This window comes from Scleropages formosus, chromosome 1 (genome assembly GCF_900964775.1).
Source record: "Scleropages formosus chromosome 1, fSclFor1.1, whole genome shotgun sequence".
Lineage (NCBI taxonomy): Eukaryota > Metazoa > Chordata > Actinopteri > Osteoglossiformes > Osteoglossidae > Scleropages > Scleropages formosus.
The window spans coordinates 21880827-21908665 of record NC_041806.1 but is presented as its reverse complement, the minus strand read 5'-3'; the positions used below and the strand labels follow the sequence as shown (position 1 = coordinate 21908665).

The 27839-nt window shown below is 41.4% G+C and overlaps 1 protein-coding gene across 6 annotated transcripts; it reads right to left on the bottom strand.

The window, feature by feature from the left end:
- Positions 1 to 36: 36 nt before the first annotated feature.
- LOC108933164 (target of Nesh-SH3-like) lies at positions 37 to 27191 on the bottom strand. 6 transcript variants are annotated; one of them, XM_018750015.2, is made up of 24 exons: positions 27015 to 27191; positions 19954 to 20133; positions 18007 to 18075; positions 17484 to 17616; positions 16003 to 16184; positions 15477 to 15517; positions 14657 to 14699; positions 14074 to 14151; positions 13776 to 13850; positions 11838 to 12029; positions 11566 to 11643; positions 10624 to 10809; positions 9821 to 9910; positions 8409 to 8495; positions 6734 to 6805; positions 5868 to 6005; positions 4953 to 5042; positions 4451 to 4660; positions 3992 to 4097; positions 3468 to 3547; positions 2992 to 3021; positions 2289 to 2447; positions 2081 to 2203; positions 37 to 1806 (listed from the first exon to the last, which is right to left on the bottom strand). In XM_018750015.2, the coding sequence occupies exons 1-24, from the start codon at positions 27088 to 27090 to the stop codon at positions 1691 to 1693; spliced, it is 2634 nt and encodes an 877-aa protein (XP_018605531.1). In that variant the 5' UTR covers positions 27091 to 27191; the 3' UTR covers positions 37 to 1690. The 6 variants fall into 6 exon arrangements, with proteins under 6 accessions (XP_018605531.1, XP_018605532.1, XP_018605533.1 ...); XM_018750016.2 differs by having other exon boundaries at positions 5868 to 6002; XM_018750017.2 differs by having other exon boundaries at positions 9821 to 9886.
- Between the last annotated feature and the right edge of the window lie 648 nt (positions 27192 to 27839).

Sequence of the window (27839 nt, the reverse complement as noted above, 5' to 3'; positions counted from 1 at the left end):
TATAACCAAAAAAAGTGTTGTTTTGGGATTGTGAAGATGGCTTCATAAATATGAAGTATGCATTTGATTATTTTCATATTAGATAAGGTTGTTGTTTAAAGGTTGCAGGAATGTGTATACTGTAAATGGGTTAAGTCCGTCGGTGTTGCTGCTGTTGACTGATGTTTGTCTTTAGCTCCAGGTCAGTAGGTGTTCCTACACATTCCAAAGAAACTGTTTATTTTTGTCTAAATACAGTCTAAATATTCACAGTCCAAATATTCAGCTTTCATTTATGATTAAATTCATTTAAATGGTTTGAAATGTGAAGAGACCTTTGGTCAGTTCCTTTTCTAGTAGTTGAATTGAAGAGGAGGAAAAAAGAATTTACAAAAAGAGACACAAAGGAAGTTTTTATTGTAATTACATATACAAAATGAATGATAATACATGTCAAAAACAAAAACGTATATTTCGTTGTGACACATTCCATAAAAATCAAAATTCTTGTAACTGATCACGAGTATTTCTGTACAAAATATAGAACCCTGATAGCAAAGTATAATCATCTGTTGTTTTTACTCCGCTCCTACATATATTTAAGACATATGCACAGGTGCTGTGTTGGATGGGAGGACAAATGCATAGAGACACTTTTTAAAGGTGGATCACCGGCTTCAAAGGTTGGTTCTCCTTGCCCCCTGAAAATGTGTTGGAGAATGCTATGTTCACACCATATACATATAAATAGATTTAAATTGTGCAAATTACAACTGTAAAACCTCCTAGTCTGAAAAGACAGAGCAGGCCAAAACAAACGCGGTATGTTGAAATTGTAGGAGGTTCTGCTGTGTGTGTGTGTGTGTGTGTGTGTGTGTGTGTGTGTGTGTCAGCATGCAGCGCAGGTTTGATATTCCTGTGGGGGTCTGACTGGGGGTCTTACAGATCTGTTCTTGCACATCTAATGTGAATTTGTAGTATGTGTCCTTGTGTGACACATTAAAACAAGTTATTAACCCACAAAAACCAAATTCTCTGTTGGCCTTCGTTGTACCTTAGCTCTTAAATGATTTGTTGATATAATAGTCTAGACACTCACCCCTTGGTTGATACATATTTGTACTACTATTATTAACTGTTTGTAGCTTGTGAGGACCAGGGTTGGCCAAACTTTTATAAAAGCTGCAACTGGATCTAACAGATATATGAATGCGTGTTTGTTTTTGGTCTGAATTGAAGTTTGTGTGAAGTGGCTTCCGCTCCTGGTTTGTGAACAACCACACTCGTTTGTATTCATCCATTCTCTTCCAAAGAAGCCACTGTAAAGTAAACCACCTCTTTCTACCTCTCTGGCAGGTTACCACAAGGAATATTTAATTACATCTGTTTGATAAATAATATACAAGTTAGCAAAACTATCAGGGAGCCAGCTTCCCCATATTTTTTTAAATTACCTACCTACATCTGACATTTCACAATTCTTACAAAGTAACTTTTGTCTTGCATTTCATTTGGTCATTTGTCAACGTCTGATAAATAATGTGACTAAGTAGCTGTAACACAAGTCCTTGAAGTTTAATTTCTGTACACTTCTATACATGCATGGAGGCGTATGACCGTACCAGTTTCGGGCAGCTGCAAGACCACCAACCCAAGTACTCTCTCAAGTGAGGTACTCCTCAAAGCCATCTCCATGGAACACCTGCAGTTCTTACCACTTCCCAGGTATGGGTATTCCACACTCATACCATGACACATAAGTGATGTGGGAGTTGCCTCCTATCTGGCCAAAGTTGACTGGCTCTTGGCGCATTGCTCGGTAATATCCTGAGAAAGATTTAAAAAAAAAAAAAAAGGAAAACCAAAATATGAGAGGTGCAAGCAGACTTGTTCCAAAAAATTATATTATTTGGTTTTCTCTAAGCAGATTAGACAGTCATGTTTACAGTATTCAGTATATCCTAGAAATCCAGTCAATCCAAATCTCTTGAGTAGTGGCAAAGGAGCATTAAATATGAATCTGGTCATGATTTTATGGGTGTGGCATGTTCATGGATAATGGAACTGCATATTTTGAGGAATCGCATCAATGGAGTAGTACCAGATCTGGAAGGAAGCTGGTCAGCTAGAAGCTGGCTGCCTGTCCGACCATCAAGGAAGGAGTCCACAAACTGACAGTGATCCTCACCATGACCTGTCTGGTCCCCAATGTTGTAGAACTTTCCTACAGAGGGGGAGAAGATGGCAGTGTATGTTGAGACAGAAACACTATGACATGGATAAACTGATCGTGGATCAGAGAGACACACCATTGAGGGAGTCGCTCAGATAGACTTTGTATCTCAGGGAGTTGCAGAGCTGGATGCCGACAAACTTGCGATACCATGTCCTCTTCACATACTGTTTTCCATTGCACTCAGAGTAGGAATCCGACTTGAATGGAAACTGAGTCCAGATGGCATCTTTTCCTGGTTCAAACAAGTAATGGCAGGCAAGGCTGAGAAGAAGCTGTCATAGAGTTCAGGGCAGTACTGAGAGTAAAGGAGAAGTGAACCATCTAAGCTTTGTTTTACTGTTGCTTCATTTACCTTCTGTTTATAAAATCCTGTTTACACCAGATTTCAATGAGTAATGTTATGGTCAAAAATATAAAGTTAGGAGCTACCTTTCTGTTTGATGTGATATATAGACTTGTAGAATGCAGCTGACAGCAAAATAACATAATATCCTCAACAGGACAATTATGTACTGTGTGGTAATAGCTTGTCCTGGACAAAGTACTGTATGAAAGCTTTCTTTTGCTTCTCCTCTGTCAGTGTTTGGCCTGGCTGGGTGTCAAGTCTGGAAGAAGTGAACTCATAGCTTTGGGAGCTCGTTCCTCAGTAGTGGGACTCTCCAAAGGTTCCACATCCACCAGGAGTTCTTAGACCAGCCATTGAATTAATGATTAGTCAGAAGGGGCCGCTTGGACCAGGAAGGAAAGCTGTCGGCGGGATGGCCACAGATGCTCACCTGAGACATTCTCGCTTACTCTGGGATCCGCTACGGGTCAAAACAAGGAGACATCAGCGACACAGAGATCAATAATTCTACTGTGTGTTCACATGAAGTCTTCACTTAGAAGAAAGGAAAAATAGTCAATGTGAATGAACAATATTACCGAAATAAATATTTGAAAATCAGGGAGCTCATCGTTTATAATTTTGGCAAGACTGTGAATGTGCTTGTTCACACTTTCTTCATAGACGTTGTGCTAAGGAAGATGAGAGAAAGCAGCGCAATAGAAGTACAAGGTCTGACCGTCTACATGGAGTGGAAGCCGCAGCGCTGAAGTGACCATGCGGAAATGATTAAGATAATTGGGCTCACTTAAGTGCATGCATTTCTGAAAGAACAACTATTTGGATAATTTAGCAGGCATGGCTGGCAGACAACATCTTGGGGATGTGGGCCTCTTATCTGCGTGTGTTATTGTAAGAGTTGGTTACCTGACTCCGTGCTGAATGACACCGGGTCAGTAGCTGGGCCTTCTCCCAGCTCGTTCTTTGGTTTCACTTTGAACTCATAGCTGTGTGGCAGTGGAAACAAAGTAGAGGTGGAGAAATTTTCATATCAACAGATATTTTCGGTGAAATTATTGATTTTTAAAATCACACACAAATAGGAAAAACATTGCACTCTTCTCCATCCTCCACTGAATTAACAGGGACAAGCGGTTCAGATACAGCCTTGAGCAATTCCAATATTTATGGATTTCATGGCTCCAAAGTAACGTAGAATGAATAACTAGTATTTATAATGATTAAACAAGGTTAGATACACCACACCTAACTCACATGTCTTTGGACTGTGGATACATGGAAAAAATTCCCACAGCCAATTTAAAATGAACCTACACCCAATCAAACTGTGCAGAGCTACTCGCTGCACCACCATATCTCCAGAACAAAGCTTTTCCTCTATTCCTTCCATCATTAGCTGCAGAATGTTGGACATCTACATCTCATGGTACCTGCTCTCTGGTTTGAGGTTCTCCACAGCTGTGTGCGTCTGGTTGGTGGTCAGTATTGAGACTTCCTCACCATCTGGGCCTTTTGTTCTAGAGATCACTTCATATTCTGCAAGAAGTGGAGTCATCTTGTTGATATGAAGATGTACATGTAAGTTCTCACAGTATTGTTGGTTTGTACATTTTGTTTCATGATGAAGGACCTGAATAAACAGTTGCAGATGAAATTTGGTATAATCAAAACCTTCCTCTGTATCACAACAGTGATGGAGTTAATTTTTCATAAATCTTAGCACTGGTATCACTAATGTTCACAATGTAAATCATATCATATTCACTATATGAAACTAATCAAATCATACTAATACATCCAAGCCCTACTTATTTACATACTCGTTACATAGCTGTAAACACAAAATGTCTCCCAATCAATTTTCCCTCCTTTTCCCTCATCCCCTCCACCTGTGGTTTCATTGTCACTCTTTTCCCAGTCCAGGATGATGAAAGAGGAGCACCCTTCAACAGTGACCACAGTGAGGTTGGAGGGTGGCAGTCTAGGAGGACTTGTCACATTCTGCTCCACAGTCTCCTCATCAGAGAAGTAGCTGAGGGAAGATGTGATGGAGCAGGGTTCGTCTGGCTTCTTGTCCGTCTTGTAGATCACATGAGGGGCTGCAGTCAGAGACAAGGCTGTGAAAACCCCGCTGGGACCACTTCCTTACAAGGCCTCAGCATATCTAATTATAGCTTGTAAAACATGGTTTAATTGCTCAGTGACAGAAAGATGATACTCTATGAATGAAAAACTTGTAGCTCTGAAACCACATTATCTCAAACGGGGGTGTTTACTGTTTCAGCACCGTGATATGATGGTCTAAATGGTTCAAATGTAAAAGCTAAGTTTCCAAGTAGATGAAAAAGCAACATTCTCATTGCTCAAAAAAGTGAGGATGGACTACCTTACCCACAAATCGCTTCTTCCCCATTGCATCCACGTCTGATGCTGGGCGAGAGCTGAACACAGATGAGTTGTCCCAGATGTCGAACCGGGTCACTGTGAGAAAGCAGGAGGCTGCATATTATGAACTACAGTCAATACATGCTGGTCATGCGGAGACTAATACATTTACATTTATCTGACGCTTTTCTCCAAAGTGACAATGTTAAGCTACTTACAATTATTTACCCACTTATACAGCTGGGTAATTTAAGTGGAGCAATTTAGGGTAAGTACCTTGCTCACAGCTGGAGATGAGTTGTGAACCTTCACCTTTTGGGTCCAAAGGTAGCAGTTCTAACCACTATGCTATCATAATGAAGAGTAATGGTATCATTTCATAGTGGGACATACACGGGCTCATTAAATTTTTAAAAGTCTGCTTTAATTAACTGTAGTAACATGTTTTGAAGCATGTTTGCACTCTAAATGATGTTCAGCTGGATTCCAGAAATGTAATTGGAAACACACACACACTCTCTATCTGAACTGCTTGTCCCATACGGGGTCGCGGGGAACCGGAGCCTACCCGGCAACACAGGGCGTAAGGCCGGAGGGGGCACACCCAGGACAGGACGCCAGTCCTTCGCAAGGCACCCCAAGCGGGACTTGAACCCCAGACCTACTGGAGAGCAGGACCCGGTCCAACCCACTGTGCCACCGCACCCCCCCTGTAATTGGAAACACTCAATATGATAAATGACTGTTTGTTATAGAGTATTAGGGTTCCCAGCCAGCTCTCCCAGAGCTCCACTCACACCTTGAGGGCTTCATGAGGCATCTAGCACCTGCTCTTGCCCTGAAGGCCACACTTTGTTCTCCTGCCCCACACAGGTGGTCACCACACTGTCCAGCAGTCACGATCCTGATGGAGGCTCATACCATTGACCACCTGGGTGGCTGTTGCTGTCGTCATCGTGTATTTCCGGTCTTGTTTGGTGGGCTTTGGTGTGGCAGGTGGCAGGTTGGGTTTCATAACTGATGTCATTTCCATTTGCTTCAGGTCATTTGCTTTCCCTGCTTGAGATGGGGATTCAGAATGCAGTTAGTCTGCCTTTGACCTTTAGTCTACTGTTTGAGGAATATCAAAATATTTCTTCCTTCAGATGTACAGCTGATGTATATGGCTTTCACTGAAAAGTCTTGAATGGGAAGAGGTGTGTGCTGGCATCTAACTTTCCCATGAAGTTTCAATCACAGAACAACATGAGGACAAAAGCCTGACTAAAATTACTCCATAGAACCTTAAAAATTCAAACTCATTCCCCTAGGACAAAGATTAATATTGTTGATAACAATTCCATTTTGCACTCGTGCTGGCATGTCGCACAGCTGGGACAGAACGTTTGCTGTGGGAACAAGTCCACTTTTGAGCTCTCTGCCCTTTGCTGGTTCTCACCCATTTCCAGCTGTTGCTCCCAGCTGCAGCAGCTACTTTTATCTTACCAGGCTCAACCAGTGCAAACTGCATATACAGTAAGACAAGAAATGGGGAGAAACAAAGATCACCACCAGCAGGAAAAACCCTAAGAGAATGAGGGCTTCCACTGAGCGAAACAAGGCGAACTAGAAACAATAGCAAAGAGGAGTACAGAACCTAACGTTGTTTTGGGCGATGAGTAGATTGATCATTCAGATGAGTAAAAACATTATGAAGACGCTTTTGACCCAACAGTGTTGTGCTTATGTGTACCATGACCCCAATACTGCTGTATGAATACCAGGGACATGCAGCCATTGAGCCTTACCCTTATCCCCAGGCTTTCCGTACAGTTTGGGTTTCTTGTTGGCTGCGTTTGGGGGGCGCTGAGCAGGGCTTCCTGGGAAACGCAGGCAAATGCATCATCAGCCACACAATTAAAGTGATGCTTAAAAATTAATGTTTAGGTGAATAGTTCTTCTTTTCTATTTCTCATTCCTAATAAAATAATTAAAAAATGAAAACATTCAGCATTGTGAGAAAAATGAAAAGACCAGGACATGAACCGTGTTCAAGACAAAATGAACAGGTAAACAGCATGGTAGAAAGGAGAGACAGTTTTGGAAAAAAAATAAGAATTAGTAATCCAATTAACCTCTGGAAGAAAACAGTTTTGAAGAAGGTGTTTTAAAGCTTAGAGGTGTGGTCTGTAAATCAGGAATTAAATCAGGCTTGGTCAGTTGGCACAGTCGTCCCCTGTGTGTAGCTACCGGGTGTAGCCAGTAGAATAATTTTTAGAGCGGTCATCTTGCAAGTAAAAGATCCAGGCAATCACCCTCATCTGCTACAATAAAAAAGGTATTCAGCTGCAAAAGTATCATTAGAAGTAGCTTAGCGCACAAACCTAACCCACAATTTACTTTAGTGAAAACTGTCAGCTAAATGAAATAACATTATTTTTATTAGTAATAATAATGTATACCAAGATTAACTTTTCCATCTACCTGCAGTAACACCAGAAAGTGATGAGCAATTTTTGTGAGTATCAGGTTAACAGGTTTTATCTAACGAAGGATTAAACCGTCCATCAAAAACAGGTTATCTGGAGGTATCAATCAGGTATTAAAACCAAAGCAGTTACGTATTGAGTTCAACAGGAAACTGTTGATGTTGCACAGGAAAAATGCTTCTACTTATGATTCTGTCTTCCCAGAAAGAATTATCACCCTATATTTCTCTAATGCTGTAATTCCTGGGAATGTACAAAAAAGTGTCTCAATTAACTTCCTAAAAGTTTCCAAAGAATTCCAATGTTTTTCCTTTTCTGGTTTTGCATATGATTTAACAATAAATTGCTTAACTGTAACATTATTATTTTCGAGGTTATATTAATTCAAGGTTACTCTTCCCTTTGCACACTGTGAATGCTGCGTACTTTACTAAATGAACTGCTTCGTATTGTTTTATTACACAAAACAGCATGTTGTGTCTCGACACAGTTTAAATGTGATTGATATATTATAAATAATAAATACCATAATTTGCTTGTTTTGTCATTGCATGCGGGATAAATACTGAACCCTAAACACCTAACACCTAAGATACCAAAATCCTAAACATCCAAACAAACAATATACTGAATACCTTGATCTCAATACATTACAAATCTTCCAAAGAGAACCTCATTACCAACTGGGTTGGTTGGTAGTGAACTTCAGCAGTGAAATTCAAATGTCAGATGAAAGGTTTGAACGTTCACAAAATACATTTATGGAAAAAAGGCAACATACTTTTCAAGGAAAAGTATTGTTCAAAGACCCAAACAAAGCCTTTGGTGGAGATGGCAATTGCACAAAGAAATAATGGCAAAGTTTACATTTACATTATGGATTTTGACCTTATAGCATGTTGGCTCATGCAATGACCAAAGTGGTAGAGCTCGCAATGCGAATGGCGCTTGCTGAATGCAGCACAAGATGCAGGCCATCTGCTCATGCTTTTACCATAGAGAGGATCTCCAAGTGATGGCTCTGACCACCCAATAACATCTTGGACCTCAGGCTTTATGTCTTCCAACAAGGAGTTGTTTGCTGCGGGAAAAGTTCTGGTGTTAAAACCAGGTGCAGCAAAATAACTGATTTGTGCTTCTTTGAAAGTAGTTTGTACAAAGGCTACCCTGGATCAATGTGACAAAAAGCATCCATTTAAATAAATGGGATATTACCCATCCAAATTAAATAATGCTGGACAATTTACATAATCTTGATTAATCTCTACAATTGTTGAACAAGCCCTGAGGAATTAATGCTATTCAGGATATCTCTTTACAATTTTAAGCTCTTGACAAGTCAGCATGTTGTGATTCACCTTCATTCTTTGCTAAATATTTTATTATGGATCCCGTGAAGCAAAATATAGATTTTTTCTGTATTCTGTATTTTTATCTAAAAATACTGGCACAAAGATAGTAAAATGTGGTACTTGAGAAAAGTAGCTTTACTGCATGTGGTAAGGAGACAAGGATGTGATTACAGCACACAGTGACATTTAACACTTTATACATATCAGACGTTTCAAAAATTGTGTACAGACGCTGACAACAAGAACAAAGAAAGCTCAGATTTATGTAAACACACTAAGACAGCCTATGGACATACCATGTATATGAAGGACAAAAACTGCTTTTAACAGGAGTGGAGCTAGAAGCTCATGCTTTATGCAAAACAGTGCACTAACAAACACACACAAGCTTTTGGTGTCCTTCACCAAAGTCTGGAAACTTCACAATCCATCCACACAGAAACATGCCTTTCCATGGATGGGCCCAAACCAGATAAAAGCAATAAATCTGTGTCATTGTTATTGCCTGATATTACACTATGAGGCAACTTATCGGTTGATTTCTCAGATAATTTATATTTTATTTTCTGAATGACAGGCAGGTTGACTGTGCCGTTCAGAGGTGGGCAGAGGGATTGAGTGTTTGAGTATGTAGATCAGCTTCCAGTGAACCCGTGGGCTCCTTGAAGGCTTCTGAAACTGAACCAGTTTCTGCTGTTGAGCATGAGCCAGGACTAAACCCACAATACTGAGAGCAATGAACCAGTGAGAAATCCTTTTCATCAGCAACACTGTTCTTTCCCTCATGGTTCTTTGCCATCAATGCTGAGATGAACGCTTATGATCCTGGCTATATTCTGCTGAAGCCCATAACAAGAACAGGTCTGCAAAAGCTTGTAAGGAAGCCCCATGTACAAACAGCAGAAAACAAAATGCATGGATCAAGAAAAGGATGGGTGACACACATAAGCACACAACACAGATGGGTTGTGACACCAACACTGACCCCTGCAATGGAGCTTATTTACAATGGGTTAATGAGTGAGAGACACAAAGAAATAATCAATTATTTTACCCGGTCGCAATCTGGACCACATGATAGGTTTGGGATGAGAGGCTCCTATATACTCCTCACCATTAACTGTTGGAGGAAAAGGTGAAAATCCTGCAAGTCATCCAAAAAACATAAGTCCAACACCAAAACTTGACAGGTGAAAACAAAAAACAAGAAAGATAAAAACCGTTTTTATCTTCAGCTGCAACAAATACAAAGCAAAATCATGAAGAAATAGCTTTAAACAAAGACTGGAGTCTATGCACAAAAAATTGTTTCTTGCAATTTTCATCACATCCAGTCAGTAGGGATTGTCTTCCCATTGGTGCTTATTCTGGCAAATCCTTACTGCATTCCATATTCTGGTGGCATTAATCATTTTAACAGTCTTCATCAAGTCTAAGCTGTTTATGAAAGCAAGGATGGGAGAACATCAGTACCACATATCGGAGTGTGTGACAGACAGCCACATACCTGGCTCTGCATACCCTTGGTACATAGAGTTTGAGAAGGAAATACAAGTAACTAGAGGTAAAGGACTTCCGAAGGTATACAGCACGTCCTATAGGCAGGGGCTGGGTTCTCAAAGCCACCATGATGGTTTTGCACTAATGTCTGGAGGCAACTACCCTTGGAACATAGACAGTCCTGGAAGCGGAGAGTTGACACTTTGAAGAGACATCTCTTTGAAAATAGCAAAGAGACCACAGAAATTTTGTGCTGTTCATTGGAAGGCTACACGGAATCGCTATTTGGAAAAAATGGATGGTTGGGTGGTGGGTAGGGTGAGGATGGTGTTAGAGGGGGAAGAAAGATTCCATTACCCCCTTGTGTCCTCATAGTCTGGGAAGAATTAGTCGGCCTGGGTGGGAAATGTTGCCTCATGCTGTTAGAGGGCGAGAAAAGAATGTCCCCGTCTGGAGACATCAGGTTTCTGGCTGCCACGGTAACGGCCAAGCTTGAAGGGACACGTGCCGTGGATGAGGTCACGTTTCTCAGCACATTTTTACCTGGATGAACAGAAAGAACAGCAGCATGGGTCCCTCAAAGGAGCTCGGCGTTGCCTTTTCTTGTGACTAAACTCTTGCAACCTGAATGATTAAGGTGTTTAATACATGACGGTCAGTGCATTCTCACTGCCAAAGTCTAATTCTGAATGGTTACATTTGGCTTTGACTTCACTTTCTCTTGACAGCTGGTCTTATGGGCAACTAAGACAACCTAGGGACTGAGATACTGGAATAAGGTCAAGACAACACTTTGTCTTCAGTATCATTATGTAGTTAATGTCTGCTTTGTGTACAATGTTTTGTCAAAGATGTCCAGGAAGCCATGTTCCATCTGGCTTATGTGTCTCAACTTTAAATAATACCTCTGGATGCTTTAGGTCCAATTTGTATTTTGCTTAAATTCTCTGCCAACCCTAAGGTAAGTTCTCAAATGAATACTGATCATGGACTGCAAGAATAAATGGCTATGCAAGCACAATGGAGATGAGTTTGACACAAATGATTGTGCATGACTGGCACTTGAAGGGTGGGGATTGAGGAGACAGGGGGAACCTGAGAGATGGCCAGATAAGAGGTGGTGGAAGGAGACACACACTGCACCTGCAGGAAGGGTAGTTTCAACAAAATGGGAAAGCCGTTAATACGTGGACCAACGTTAATGGAGGACAACAGTTAGACGAGAAAGACTGTGGTGCTGCAGGGGCCTGGGTGAAAACAGAAATGGTCAGGTGGTTAGCATGTTGATGTCACCATTACCCCAGCTATAATCTGTGGGTGTCCCACTGGTGGGGGCAGGTTTGTCCAGAGGGAGTCCCTCCCATGAATCGCCAACAGCTGGGTGAGAAACAGAGCTGTTATATTTGAGGTAGATGGGGGGAGCACATGGTGTCCACATGGAGGCTAGTGCCTCATCAGTGCTCATTCACAGCAGGCCACAGAGAAACTTCTGGTTCAGCAGAGAGAACCTTTATTAGTAAGAAAAAAAGAGAACATTACAAGAACAGTAAAATCTGCAAGTGTGGATTTACCCGATGGACTGTAGGACTTCTGGGTTGGTTTGGGACTTGGTGCCCGGGGCTGCGCTCTTTGCTTTTCACTTGGAAAACGTGTGGGGACAGAGGTGATGGTTGTAATGGGGGGTTTCGTGGGCAGGAGGCGGGGGGAAGTGGGATGCATGCTCTCAGAATGGGATGAGACATTTCTAGCATTGTTTGTTCTTCCTGGATAAGAAAGAAAGAGAAAGGAACCTTGACTGAATGAGCTGTTATGTCATCTCTTGGAGAAGACAGTTCAGAAGAAGATACATAGTGAATTGCAGTTCATCACATAAAATCCCTACAACAGCAAAAACCCTCTCTTAATGGAAACCATTACCTCCGAGTGCCATTCAGATTCATTATTTTCAAGTCTAAGTACCAACATAAACTCTGTTCTGTTTAATTTTTTTCTTTGTCATTTTTTCCTCAAATATTTAAGGAGTTAGTTTAAGGACATGTCAAAGATTCAAAATTTTACAAAGACAATTTTCGACATAATTGAACCTCACTGTGGTTAAGGCCACATGCCAGGAACTGAAGGCTCCAAAGATGGAAACACTAGAATTTTAAATATATTTTACGAGCAATGTAAGACAGAAAAGAAGGATTCGTCTGGCTGGATCGGATTGATGCTTTTTTCAGGATAAAAATGGGTTTTTGCTTGCAACACATTCACGCAGACTCAAAACACAGTACTGTCACTGGAAAATAATAAAAGGTGAATGAAGACAAGAGGCAGCAAGAGCCATGATCATCGAAGGCTGCACATTGAAACGACACCATTATCGCAATAAAAAAAAGCTTTACATTTAGCTGACGCTTTTCTCCAGAGCGACGTACAATGTTAAGCTACTTACAATTATTTATGCAGTTATACAGTTTTACTGGAACAATATTTAGGGCAGTGAGGGGGCGCGGTGGCGCAGTGGGTTGGACCACAGTCCTACTCTCCAGTGAGTCTGGGGTTCGAGTCCCGCTTGGGGTGCCTTGCGACGGACTGGCGTCCCGTCCTGGGTGTGTCCCCTCCCCCTCTGGCCTTCCGCCCTGTGTTGCCGGGTAGGCTCCGGTTCCCCCGTGACCCCGTATGGGACAAGCGGTTCTGAAAATGTGTGTGTGTGAATATTTAGGGGAAGTATCTTGCTCAAGGGTACTATAGCTGAAGGTAGGAATTGAACCTGTACCCTTTGGGTCCAAAGGTAGCAGTACTGACTACTACACTACTAGCTGTCTTTAAAGTATTAATGAGTGCATTTTGTACATATCAAATAAAGCTGATGAGCTTTGACTGAATGCTTCTTGGTATCTCAGTTGTCTACAGCAGACAGACTTAAAGCTATACTGTGTTGAGTAGACTCATTTTGTATTTCAACCAGACGACACACTCGGATTACTATCAATGACTGTAAATGGCTACTGAAAACTAAAGCAACTAAGCAATTCATATGGTGCAGGAGAAGACAACTGGGGAATAAGAGGTCAGATAAATCAATAAAACAGTCAATGAACATTGCCATGGTTGCATGGGTAAACACTGATGGGCAAGAACAGCTTTAAGGACAAAGTGAAACAAGCGATGGAAAGCATGACTGATGTGGCTGCAGCAAAAACAAGCAGAATCTTCTCAAAATCCTATAAGCAGCATGGGTGAAACATAAAATGAAACAATAACATTTGTGATCCTCTGCAGTGATGCCAGACTCCAGGATCACTCATACTTACTTAATTCTACCACAGACCCTATGGTGACTGACCCTCCGAGATCATCACTGTGGTTGTCGGACTTTCTATGAACTCAAGGCATGCGAACATGCGGCCGCAACAGCTAAGGCTCCCAGACCCCCCCAACAGCGGTGCAACAAACGAAGCCAAGCAATGACACACTGCTATTAAAGCTGAATGGGTCAACATCAGCAAGTGTCTTTCTGTTACCCTGGGGCAACTGTGGCCAATGAGGCACAGCCATTCTTGTGACTGGGGGGCTTTCTGGGTGGCCTGCAGGTGGTGCTGCAGAAAAATAGTGTCAGTCTTTATAACTTTGTAAAAGTAAAATCACACAAGAATGACCAGGCATGGCAGGGCTGCTGGTCGAAAAAAGCTTTTAGTCCTACATATCCAGGAATTTTTCGTTGTTATAATAAAGGGGAGGTGAACAATTTCAAAAAATATGTTGTGCTAATGGAACATATGGCTAAGTTGACTGGAACTTGGTGGGAGAAAAGACAAGTACCAAAGGGTGTCTTGGAGTCTCCAGGAAGGGCTGGGTTCGCTTTGGTAGTTACTGTGGTCTGGGTCCTGTTCTGCAGGACTGGGGGGGAGACATAAAATGAGTTTTTTTTCTTCACTGGTCCAATTTATTCTACCTTGTTGGGGATCTTAAACTCTCTTGGCCAGCAAACTAACAATTAATATGATTACTGCTGTAATTGAAATGAACAAAGAAGACACTTGGCTGATTCTTTTCTTCAAAGTGACTTACAATTTTTTACCACTTCATGGAAGTGGGCAGTTTTTACCAGAGCAATTTTGGGTAGGTACCTTGCTCAAGGGTACTACAGCCAGAGATGGGAATCCAACCTATAACACTTGGGTCCAAAGGCAGTAGCGCTAACCATTGCATTACCAGCTGTCCCATGTGAAATCCATCTAAAAACATAATGTAGACACTAATCTGTGCTGGAGCTTATCAGTAATTCATCAGCTACACATTTGCAAAACTGATTGCTTGTCAGACTTTCCATATCTATCTAAATTATTGTCTTGAATAAAGTGTCCATATGTTTTTTTTTAAAAAAAAAGGCATCAGTTCTTACCATTAGGGGTGAAGTTTGATCGAGGTTCGGAATTTATTGGCTTCTGAAAAAGAGGAGCAAATATTCACTCAGAAACTCATTATTTCTGCGTTGTCAAGCTCCTCTGCATGTTACTTTCCGGCATGAATTCCGCACTGTCGGCACAGCAGTGTAGTAAGTACACTAACAGCATCCTCCCCAAACACATCTGCTTCATTCAGATTTCCACTTTCAAGAGCACAGGGTCCATGTGCCATGTCTGGATTCACTGTGTTAAAGGATTGCTACACACATCCAGCTGCTTTCAGACAGAGTGGCAATAATATAGCAACCATGGTACAATATTGCTACTATGAAGCAGGATAAATATTAAATGTAAAAATTGTTTAATATTTATTATTTTATTATTATAAATTAATAAATTCATTTATTATTATAAAATACTATGTGTATAGAGGCAGTTTTCGTGGCGCTGTGGCCCCAAGAGTATGGGCTCCATGAGATGACGAGCACCAGAAAGATATTGAGAGAGCAGCAGTTTAAAAGGTCTGTATCAGAGACAGGGCTGGAATCACATCTGGGAGACAAATGGGAAGGCAAGGCAGCGCTACGGAGGCCTGAGCCTCCTTCACTGAGTCTCGGAGCCTCTTTCACCGCTTTATTTTTTCCCATCGGTGCAAAACAAAACAAAAAAATAGTGCTTGTGAAATGCTTGTGAAAATATTGAAATGGTAAAGTCAGATATTCTAGGGCCTATAAAAGCAGTCAAAGGTTTATAGGGGCTGGATCATTTGCAGCCTTCTCACGAAGCAGCATGCGGGCATTGCTGGGGGGTACGTACCACTGGCTTCTTGTGTTTATATGGTTTCTGGACACTTTTGTCTGTAAAATAAAACCAGACAACAAAGTAAAATCTGGTAAGGGTCAACAGGATGAAGTTTTATGAGTTTTACAAGAGAGAACGTTGAGGTACACTGCGCACACACTGATCTCAGCACGGACCGCTCGCTCTCTGCGTACAATATTGTCCTGGTGCCAGACTCCTTCCATGCTGGCGGTACAAACTTGGACGCCATCTATGTTGGCAGTAGTTGGTTCTACCACATATAACTGTGATCTTAGAGCCGACTTCAGTGCTGAGCTGTATTTTTTCTAATGAAAGTTTTCACTTACTTTTATGTTCTACAAAGATTTATTAAGGCCACATGTTTGGTCTGAACAAGTCTGCATCAGGGCTTTGAGTGAGGGGCAGTACATGCATGATTACACAGCCGTGTTGGTCATATGAGTGTGTAGAACACATGACCAGTGGTACTTTAGAGAGATTCTGTGTCCAGAAAGGAGGGAATACGAACGGCAGACTGTACCTTCCTTGTTGGTTGAGTGTACGACTGATTTGCTCCAAGTACCCACACGCTCGTCCTTGTTTGGCCGAACACCAAACTCGTACTGAGTGTTTGGTTTCAGGTTGTCGATCACGGTGTCACTCGTGGGGCAGGTCTGATAGTTCCACTTCCGGCTCCTTTCTCTGTATCTGACAGTGTAATGCCTGTGTTTCGCCAAGAAAGATGCACAACATGGTTACAATAGTGCCAACAGTTAAAAGAGTCTGTAAGAGCCTGGATGGGATACCAGTCTGTTGCCGGATATTCTCACAGGGTCACAAGAGGATTGGGGTGGGAATATAGAACTGTCTTCAGAAACATGAACCTGTTCACTCAGAACTGGAGCCCAGTTCAAACCCGCAACCTAGGAGCTGTTAAGCTCAACTATCTTTTATTATAAGGGATCCTGTTAATTTTGGCAAAGACATCAAACAGTCCATTGGTATCCACAGATCATGTCTCAGTCCTTCATGTATTTCCTCAAGTGTTCAAGAAATGCTTGCAGCAGTAGACAGGCAATAAATTTAAAAGAGTGACATTTTGGAGACAAGGCATAGGAGACACTTTGAGAACAGGCTGAGGTCAAGCTTTCCAGTGATTTTTCCAGTCCGTTCCCTTCTAGAGGAGGAAAATCAGAAGACGTGAGTGTGGACTGGCTTCTCAGTATATCAGAGCAGCTCTTCACACCTCACTCTATTTTTTTTATTAAATTTCAGCTATTATAATTGTCCTCAAGTGCAATCTGTGTTTCTATCTTGTACTCACTAGTTGATACGGACTGTGAGCTGCCTTGGAGGAAGGTGTCTACAAATACATATAGATAATAAGAATAGTCATGAATAACAATCATTGTATTTAGCTTTGCAAAAAGCAAATGCTAAATTAATAAATATAAATGTACAGATCATTCCACATTCCTATTTATTATTTTTCTATTTATATCCTTGGCAAATATTGCCTTCAGTAATAGTATTAATTGATGACACTACTACGAGTTTTATAATCTATGGTCTCGTATATCATGGTCTTATGCATAAGGAAGTCGCTTTGGAGAAAAGCATCTGCTAAATAAATAAATGTAAATATCCACTTATGCCATGACAGGCTGGAAGAGAACTGATTTTGAGCTTGTAGCTGAAAAAGCCACATGACCTAAGTCAGTCGTAGGGATGCAGTTTGGATCTACAGAGCTCATCCCATTACATTCAAAGGAGTTTAAATGTGCTCCTAATATATCAAGGCTTCACCAAATGTTTTGGACCATGTCAGCTCAGAAGATTTATCAAAACTAAATGTGTAGTCACTTTCTGACCAAAAGGATATTTAAAATGCTGGAAAACAGCCACACTGCCTCTACCTGACAGCTCCTTGGAACTGGAAGCTCTCATGTTAAAGACATTATTCAGGAAGGCTGACTGTGAAGCGACTACCAGACGTTTCCTTGGCTATATTTATTCACTCACCCATCCTCCAGGCAATCACTCATGACACTTTCTTCATAAGGTGTCTTCAGCAAGGTTCCCCAGGACAGCAGCACTGATGTAGGGGTTACTGTGCCAATGATCAAATGGAGGGGCTTCTCCAAGTTAACTTTGCCTAAATGAACACAGTGGCAATACTTCAGCAGTCAGAAATTCTAAAAAGTATAAAATACAGATCGAGAGAAGCAAATCTCAACCAATGATGTCATCCAGACAGACCTATAGAACAGAGCAACCCCTACGTGGTACATGTGGGATGTAACAAACCATGTAGTTTGCCCACAAGCAGCGTGCCTGAATTCCATCTTGACCCCGATCATTAACTCATGTGCAGTCTTACATGTGTGGAACTTGTGGAAACTGGGGTTGGAAAATGAACGACCCCACCAGGATTTGTAACCACATGAGGCGCACATTCACATGTTGACTGATTCTCTAACTCTGGAGGCAAATGGTAAATTGTTAATGTAAATGTTGCATTTAAAAAGCAGAGCCCTGTGCTCACCTCTGCATTGCTTTTTCACATCATTGGTTGGAATGGGCTGAACGGCAATCAAGTACTTGGGCTCCGCATCTGAATTCATATCATAGAAAAAAATGCACATTTTTAGTATATTTTTCAGGATACATGGAAAGGAACATCTCATGTTTATAGACAGTGCGATGAGGGTGTAGAGAGTTGAGGAAGGCCAGCTGACTCCCCATACAGGCTTTCAGCACAAATGAAGTGAGGGTGACCTTAGGAAACAACCAGAGACAAAGCAAAACAGCTTGTAGCCTGAGCTGAAAAAAATTATTAAATGTACAAACATCGACAAATAATGCTGTACATGCGGATCCAAATATTAGAACATTGGGCACTTGGGATCACAAGTTGCCAACAGCAACCAAAAACTGCCAAATGAAAAAAAAACATGATGACATGAAGATATTTCAGTCGAAGACAGTGATGTCCCCAGTTGCCCTGGTCAACAGACAGTTTGAGGATGTTATGCAAATGGTTCCCATTAAATATCACATTCAAATTTCATGCACTCACTAATTACATATTGAACATATAGTGGAAGTCCTTTTAAAAAGAGATAAGAATGTGGTGGGGTGGGGTGCAGTGGTGCAGCGGGTTTGGCTGGGGCCTGCCCTGTGGTGGGTCAGGGGTTAAGTCCTGCTTGGGATGCCCTGTAATGGACTGGCATCCTGTCCTGTGTGTGTCCCCTCCCCCCCCAAGCCCTGCACCCTGCGTTGCCGGGTCAGGCCCCAGCTCGCCGTGACCCTATTCGGGGCAAATGGTTGCAGGCACTGTGTGTGTGTGTGTCAGCATGCAGCGCAGGTTTGATATTCCTGTGGGGGCCTGACTCTTCAGTTTTACAGATCTGTTCTTGCACATCTAATGTGAATTTGTAGTATGTGTGTAAGAATCTATGAGAAAACTGATTTTTCAACTGACAGTTTTTTCGGTCTCCCCAAGATCTCTATGAAATCTACGATCTGATATCACCTTACTCTAATTTTTTAGATATGAAATATTGTCATGATTTCCCCTGGTGATTTAGGGTGTACAGTAGTCTGCTGTGTTGCCTGTGGATGAGAGCATTTTCTTCAGCAATATTAATATCTAAGAAAACCACAACGCTCTCTTTTCTCTGCTAGAGCTCGGCAATGTGTTGTAATTTAATGTATCATAATGTAATATGATGAATTGCTGTAATATGACGTGACCTCGATATTCAGCGCTGACCTCTTTTAGCCTGTGCGATTCCACAGCAAGATTTACTTTGCCATTGGCATGATGAGTCTGGTACAGACTTGTAAAATTACTATGTGTATGGTATTTTGAAATAGGGTTAATTTATCTTTTTAATGCTCACTGTATCTAATGAGGGTAATTTTAATGAATGGTTAGCAATCAAGGCAGGAAAGTTATAAATTGCTAAGTCGTTATAACACCAGAGGCATAAATGATTTGGCCTTTATGGTCTGTACTGTTTGTAATGTGCTCGAGTATCATTTGTGACATTCCTTAAGATGTGTCATTAGCAGAAGGCTTCCTTGGAAAGTGAAAGAGAGTGCATTGTGACACAACAAAGCAAGTGTAGGTTCACAAGAAAGAAAAATATCGCAGACAAAAGCTATTTGTGTTGTTCCCTTTTAACCGTTTTCTGGAGACTCTTGGAAATTTCCTGTTGTTCACGGTCTGATACGATGGATCCTTTGAAGGCCATTGTTCAGAAGAGCAATGGGAGTGGAATGCATCTTAGGTCAATGTCTTTCTGAACGCACATCGTCTTAGATCACAAAGTGAGACACGTTGTATTTGTGAAAAACTGTAACAAGCCGACCTGCACTGTGTCATTATTTAGCGCTTGGTGCTCAAGCTAAATTTGTACAGATGGACCCTGCTTGGTCAGCAACCAGAAACTTAAGGGCTGTGGCATCGCGTGGTTGATGACCTCACCTATCTCCGTCTCGTACGGCTGCCCATCTTCAGGCAGCTGGATGAACTGTTTGGAGAACATGCTGCTTCCGTAGCCCAGGATGTAGCCCTCCAGCTTGACGTCGGGACTGGGGCGGACGAACTTCAGCACGATGGTGTCACCGGTGGCATTGATTTTCACCTTCATGTTCTGCCTTCTGACTGTGTGAACAGTGATGGAAAAGGATATAACTTTCCATGCATAGCACGTGACCACGAGTTTAAATTAAAATGGAGTGCAGAAAAAAAACTTCATAATGCACAGGGCAAAATCCTGACTTTTTACATTTCCAAAGTTATACAGTTTAGGGATATACTGGACTGTTCAGTTTTTGCTAATGTCGTCATCTTTTCAAACAATTAAAAAATAAAAGTAACATGAGCAGGAAAGATTTTGAGCTTTAATTATATTTTTACTTTACTTCTTGACCGTACTTGTGCTAAACTATTAATAACATTTAATAACTATTACACCAACTCATTTCTTTTGACAAAACTATTAATAAAGAAGTTTTTTAAACACTTTTAAACAACAGTGCATTTTGCATGCGCTGCAAACGGCTTCCAAGTCAACCGAGTACTGAAGGAGGTATACTGGGCGCACAATTCTGGTCATATTCCCAGTGCAAATTAGAAGCAAACTGAAATAAAAACAGTTCAGTGTTGATTCAGAGTAAAAACTTATGACATGGTGGTTAAATTAAGAGGACTCAATGCATTTTCCACTCAGCTACCATTTCATTTTCAGTCTTTGTTTCTGGGCAAAAAAAGTGAAAAATGGTACATTGAACGGATAATGATTTCTAATTTCAGGGGAAAGTTGCTGTTTCTTTCATCATCTTGGATTTTAGAAGGGAGAAGTAGTCCTGATTTGACCCAAATTTCTTAGAACCTTTAGTAGTTCACACTTCCATTCATTTCATTCTGTCTTTTCTGTGACTTTGAAAATCTTTGTGCCTAAATTCGAAAGGCCACACTAAAAAAACAGATGACCCAAGGTCACTGCAACCCATTGAATCCTTGAGTCAAAGGAATATACAGTAAACGCAGGCAGTTGTGCGTAGTTGTCCAGTGCCGATGGAAATTTTAATGCTATTAATTCAGAGTCCTTCAGGTCAAGCTGAGCACTGAAAGTGAACATCGCGATAGATATAATCCCTTGGTGCCAAGCATGACGCAACAGCCCTCCGACATCGGTATGGTCACGGTCCCAGGACACTGGCTCAATCGTGCAGTTGGAGAGCTGACCACAAGATTAGTGCAGGACACAACTGATGGCACTGACAGAACCGGACCCATCCAGAGGCCGAAGCGGGTGGCTAGTGCAGAGAGATGCTTGGATTCTCAGCTGAAACGAATGTGGCCTAAACCAGGGAGAAGACGAAAGAAAACACATGGCTCCTCTTCAACATTTTTTCCACATGAAAACAGCCAACATATGTGTTGCGGCTCCTTCTCGTCTCTCGTGGCTTGAAAATTAAGGAATCGAGGGACTGCTGGAATGAAAACAGTCACACAAGTGGTGATGTACAAAAAAAAATAAACCACACACCTTTCCAAAGTTTTTTTTTGTAATAGCCCTTCAGTCATGGAAACTACATTTATATTAATGGTTATTATGCTTCATACTGGTGATGTTGTGACTTTTCACTGATCCAAAAAAGACAGGTGTGATATCTGTGAAAAATCAATGTTCGTTGTTCCTGTCGGATATTAAAAAACACTGGCAAACATCTGGCATTCAACCAGAGGGCACGTATGAAGAAAACTACAGTGGCTCAGTGGCTTAAGTTTTTTTTAAATGTTATACTTTTGTTATAAAGTTACACACCTAATGGTTTAAGGACAAAATCCCTGTCAAGGCCAAAGCAACACGGGTTCAGCAGCAAGTTATAAAATTATCTCTTTTTAAATCTCTGCTCAGGTAGGCTGGGTCAATATCCACAGCAGAACCAGGAACCCAAGGGGAACCCAGGGGGAACCCAGGTGGCAAACTACATTTGATTGTTTCAGTGCTGCAAGATATGTTCACATGCCCTCATGTCTGCATGCCAGTCAGTTTGTTAATAATAGAACTGAACTCCATATAACTCTAATGCCATGAAAGGTATTTGATTAATTACATTCAGCTGATTACTGTTTCACCCATGACTGCACATTTCATTATCTTCTGCAACAAGGAAATTATATAAAAGAAATACTTCTGGCTTTCTTCTCTCCATTCATATGCGACTAAAACTGGCAAAGATTTGAGCGAATTTATTGTGAAAAAGCTGCTGAAACAGAGAAAGCTGGAATGCACTGTATGGGGGTTCACTGGGCCTTTGTATTGAGGATGTTTGAGACAGGATTTTCAGAAATACAAACACTGATTTATTTTTTGTTAGATTTTCAGAATGGGAATGTGGCCCAGAGTAATTCAACTTGGTCCCAGCATTTACAGCTCATGTCTGCTGTTTGTATCTGTGGTCAATAGTAAGATGAGGAACATTGTATGTCTTTATGAGATAAGTCAGTCAATAGTCATCAATCACTTTCTATAAATGAAGAAATTTATTTTTAGTCATTCGTAAACAGTTTTAAATTAATGCAGCTCGAAGCTAATAAAAATGTTAAAAGAAAAATTCTTAAAGCATATTTTTTTTACTAAATCTATATTCAATACTTTATTATGTGGATAATAAAAGTATAAGTTTAAAGTTGCCAGATGGTGACGAATGTTGCACATTTTATGGAATAAATCATTGATTAACATTTAGTCAGAGGTTGTAGAGATGACATTTTGTATTTTCAGTCATTTTAAATTAGATTTAGTTTTAATGTTGTTTCAGGATTATAAAAGACAATAAACAATCCAGGATGTACTCTGCCATGTGCACTATCTTTCTGGGATAGACTCTGTACCACTGAAAACCTGCACTGGATAAGTGGTTGGAATAAATCACTCACTCACTCACTCACTCACTCACTCATTCACTCACTCACACACACACACACACACACACACACACACACACACACTGTCTGAAGCCACTTGTCCCAAGTGGGGTCGCAGTGAGCCAGAGCCTAGCCTGGCAGCACAGAGCACAAGGCTGAAGGGGGAGGGGACACACCCAGGACAGGATGCCAGTCCATTGCAAGACACCTCAGGCAGGACTCAAACCCCAGACCCACTGGAAAGAAGGCCCTGGCCAAACCCCCCGCACCACTGCACCCCTGCTTGGAATAAATAAAATGAATAAATAAATGTCATACTGAGAATACACACACACATTTTCAGAACCGCTTGTCCCATACGGGGTTGCGGGGGAACCGGAGCCTAACCCGGCAACACAGGACGTAAGGCCGGAGGGGGAGGGGACACACCCAGGACAGGATGCCAGTCTACTGCAAGGCACCCCAAGCGGGACTCAAACCCCAGACCCACCGGAGAGCAGGACTGTGGCCCAACCCACTGCACCACCGCACTGAGAATATTTTTTGTTAATTACGGTTTCACCTGAGGATTTTACAGAACCAATGTGTGAGCTATCTGTATTATTAAGCTGTTATTGACTGTGACAGAGTAGTATAAGTGATTCTGGTGTACAAACAGATCGAGTTAGAAGCTCCTTCTGATCCCAATTGTTTCCTTAAGTCGAGGACTCAAAGTATGTCCCAGACATCCTTTTGTGTGTTGTATTTTGTCAGTTGTGTGTTTCTGATTCTCCTTGGAAATATAGCTTTCATTACCTTAATAAACCTTTAACAACAGTCAAATTGTGTGTGACATATAAATGACCTTATTTTTTTAAATTATTATTGGTATCTGCTATTTTTTGGGGTTGGTGTGATTTTTTTTAATCCAACTTCTCTGGCAAACAATGAAGTATGTTCTTGACATACAGATCCCATCCAATGAAAGCATCTAATCAAATGTTGTTAGTTTATTCTGAATTTATTGGCTCCCTGCTGCTCATGAGAGAAGGCTTATCTTCAGTTTTGACAGTTTGGCGCCCACTGTCACTCAAGTCCTTTCTTCGTACTTCCCTGCATGGTTTTTATAGCTGAACTGTCTGAGCCTGAAATGAGCTGGTTTCAAGTAATCCTGAGCCAGAGGGTGAAAAACATTAACAGTTCTGGTCTTCTGAATGACTCCATCCAACAGGTTCTTGCACCTATTTTCCAGCTGATCAGTCCTTTCTAAACAAAGAATTTGGACGAAACCCATTAAAAACAAGGTTGAGTATATTGGGTCAGGTCTTGCTGGATCTAACTGAAAAATTTCATACTCAAGCCTCAAATATGCAGAGGCAATGAAGAGAGCACAGAACACAGAGTTTCCTTAGCTGGATCCTAGAGGCTAACATCATAGTACAGAGTGGACACGCAGGATGAATGACTAGGACTCATCTGAGTATCTTTTGGAATAGCATATACCAAGGGGTGCTTGCAACAACCCAAGCTCCAACACCAACAACCAAAGGGGACCTGGCAGAGCATCGCAGGCTAAGCAGCACATCTCCCAGAGACAATGGCTGTCTTTTCACAGGTCCTATCTATGCTCCGCACTCCAAAGACACATTCCAGCAGTGGTGATAAATACAGCCACATCAGGGTGCTTTGAGCATCTCCATCCAGTGACTACACAAAGAGTCTATATCTCTGCCTTGTTCAACAGTGTTCAGCAGTGAAGCAATTGTTTCATTGACTGAAACGCGTCTGGTGCACAGGAGGGTATTTTTGCATAGTTATAGGCAGTGATCATGACAAAACAGACAGTGACGTGAATGAAGAATCACTGTGTTCAACCACAGAGGAACACTGCTTGCTGCTGGACAGGTTCCACAGTCAGATCTAAAATCCTGTTGCACCAGCAACTATGATCTAATCAGAGATACTGAGCAATCTATGAATAGTGTACAGCTATAAAACCATTTTGTGGGATTTAAGAGAGGAAACAGCTTACAAAATAACTCATTTTGGAGATAAGGGAAGGGACAAATTCCAACCAAAACAACAGCCTTCCTTGTCGTTGGTTTATCATGTCTTGATAACTAATATATAGAACTTTCTTTGGGAAAACATGCACAGGAAGGTCTGTTAGGTATCAGGAAAAAAGAATCCCAAGCCTAACAGTGCACAGCTCTGCAGCATTTGTGCACCACAGCTCTTCTGATCGCATCTCATGGGATCATTCCCCCCCCCCGTCCCATCTGAAGCACATGTGCTTGACTTAAGGGCCCTCATTCCCTCACAGAACTGCTTGTGATTAAGTCAGAATCTAATTGACGTGCATGATGACGGTACCAGCAGACCACAGAGACACAGCTTCCAGCAGGGGCAGGGGAACAAATATGATTCAAACACCAATTTATCACACACATCTTGATCACCCGCCTATGAAAAAGCACCCAAACACCGGCTTGTCAAGCACAGCCGAACCACTAATGCATTAAATGTGTTTGTCACAGTGAAAATAAACAGTCGTCTGCTGAACACAGTCCAACTAATGGGGTGTCATACAAAGCAATATGAAACTCTTGGATGACAAATGCAGCTATGAAGCAGAGCATCAAACCCATCTCACACACAATGCAGCCAAAACACATGTTTGACACTGACATATGAGACACAGGTAAAAAATGAGATATAACATGTAGATGTCAAACACAAGCACAATTCTTGATGGTCTAAAACACCAGCTGTTCAAAGAGCCTTATACTGTTTACATAACATGTATTCATTTACCTGATACTTTTCTCCAGACCAGCTCACAGTGTTAAGCCCCCTTCACTATTTTACCCTACTTTTATACAGCTGGTGGGATTTGTACCATGTCAGTTCAGAGCAAGTACCTCACTCAAGGGAACTGCTGAAAGAGGTGAGATTTGAACCTGTGATTTCTAAGTCCAAAGGCAACAGCAGCACTGACTATGATGCAACCTTCTGCCCCATACAAACATCTACAGTCACAAAAATCTTCATAGATGGTTTCTCATCTCTGATGGAGCTGGTCAAGGACCGTGAAATATATCTTCTCGAGGAGGTCTTCATGGGCACAGACACAGTCACACAGTGCACTCGTGACACTCAAATTGGCCGTACTTTTTCCTCATGTTGTAACTGCATTCTGGTCAAAGGCTGACATGCTTTTTACTTCAACAACATGAATAATGACTAGAACAAGCAGAACTCCAAGCTGTTAGTAAAAACCATGTGAAGCCAATACAAACCACAGGCAGAAATCACAAAGTTTTTATGGATTGCATTTTTTTCTGTATTCCAAAATTCTGCATTTATGTTTTCAGAAATCAATTTTTAGCCAACCATGTCAAAAGAAGCTGCATTTTAAATATAGTTTGCTCTCACTTTAATGTACTGAAGCATCTGCTTGGAATTTACTCTTACTCATGCATCGGGGGGATGGTATTTAGGACAATTTAACTGGTTATTTCACAGCATTTTCATTGTACTTTAAACTGAAAAACAGCTCGTTCACAGTTACCTAAATTATTTTAGTGTGTTTGCTATATTATCAGTAATTCTGGAGAGGAAAATTTAACCAGATGTCATATTTGTGTGATGCATAATTGAAATACCTGAATCTTCATTTGACATCACTGTCACTGTTTATGTTTGCAGTAAAACCTTGAAGTTCAAAAAAATCTTCATTGTTATCCTTGCATGCAAACAGCACACTATATGCAAGTGGCATTTCTTTGCAATTATGAGCACCCAGGGAATATTTCTGAGGGCTACAGGTGAGATGGCAATAATAGAATTACTATGAGGCAGCTGCTGCACAACATGGATTTTTCAACAGCCTCCTACTTCTATACAAATATGGGTCTATTTATGTTTCTGCAGGTTCTTATGCAATAGGTACAGAATATTTTTTATTTAGCACTGCAGCACCTACAGAAAACTGCAGCATGTGTCCAGGATAAGTATTTTACATTTTTAAACAAGCATACCAGTAACAGCAGAAAAAATCTAGGAGAGAATCTTTTTATAGTGTTATGATTTATTCAATTTTGCTATAATAGCTCTAGCAGACTTACCTCTGATTCTTTGTGCAGAGACATAGCTGATTAGTACAATCCCAGCAAAGAGCAGGAAAGCAGCTCGCAGCAACATGGTGTGTGTGTGTGTGTCTGGAGTCAGTGCAGGACGCTGGACAGCTTCTCCAATGCGGCAGCTCTACGACTCGTAGCACTTGTTCAGCTCAGCGAGCACAACTCTTGAGTGATGTCGGTCGAGGGTCCGGCCCGCATCTATAACCAGAAGAGGGAGGGGTCTCGTGGGGTCACACCTCCATAAACTGACAGCATCTGGAGGTTTAATTTCCCACTCCCCAATCCGAACCCGTCACACTGCTTGCCTTTGCCCAGATTTCTCATTTCTTTTTGCTATGATAGTCTTTTTTTCATCACTTCTGAGTGGAGAATGGGGGGGCACTCCTGCTAGACCAGGACAGTTCACAAAATCCACCCCATTTGCAGCTGAACCTTAACCACTGGCACAAAACATTACAGTGCTAATCTACAGTACTGCATTACTTTTAATCCTGCACAAAAATTACTAATGTCATTATTAAATACTAATACATGCCTCAGGTCTTTTTCCCTCATCCGCCACTTACTAACATGTCCATGATCAGTATGCACTCTATGTTCAGTCAAGCTTCTATAGTTCAAAATGCACATTGTCTGAAACTGCTTGTCCCAAACAGGGTCGCAGCAAGCCGGAGCCTAACCTGCCAACACAGGGCATAAGACTGGAGGGGGAGGGGACACATCCAGGATGGGACGCCAGTCCATCACAAGGCACCCCAAGCAGGATTTGAACCCCAGACCTACCAGAGAGCAGGTATAGGCAAAACCTGC

Bases quoted from the DNA above. Each gene is read 5' to 3' on its own strand.
- LOC108933164 (XM_018750015.2), bottom strand. From the start codon at position 27,090: ATGTTGCTGCGAGCTGCTTTCCTGCTCTTTGCTGGGATTGTACTAATC. The intron at 20,134-27,014 runs GTAAGTCTGCTA...CTGTTCACACAG, and splicing joins CTCTGCACAAAGAATCAGAG to TCAGAAGGCAGAACATGAAG. The intron at 4,661-4,952 runs GTAAGGTAGTCC...CTCTGACTGCAG, and splicing joins GGGGAAGAAGCGATTTGTGG to CCCCTCATGTGATCTACAAG.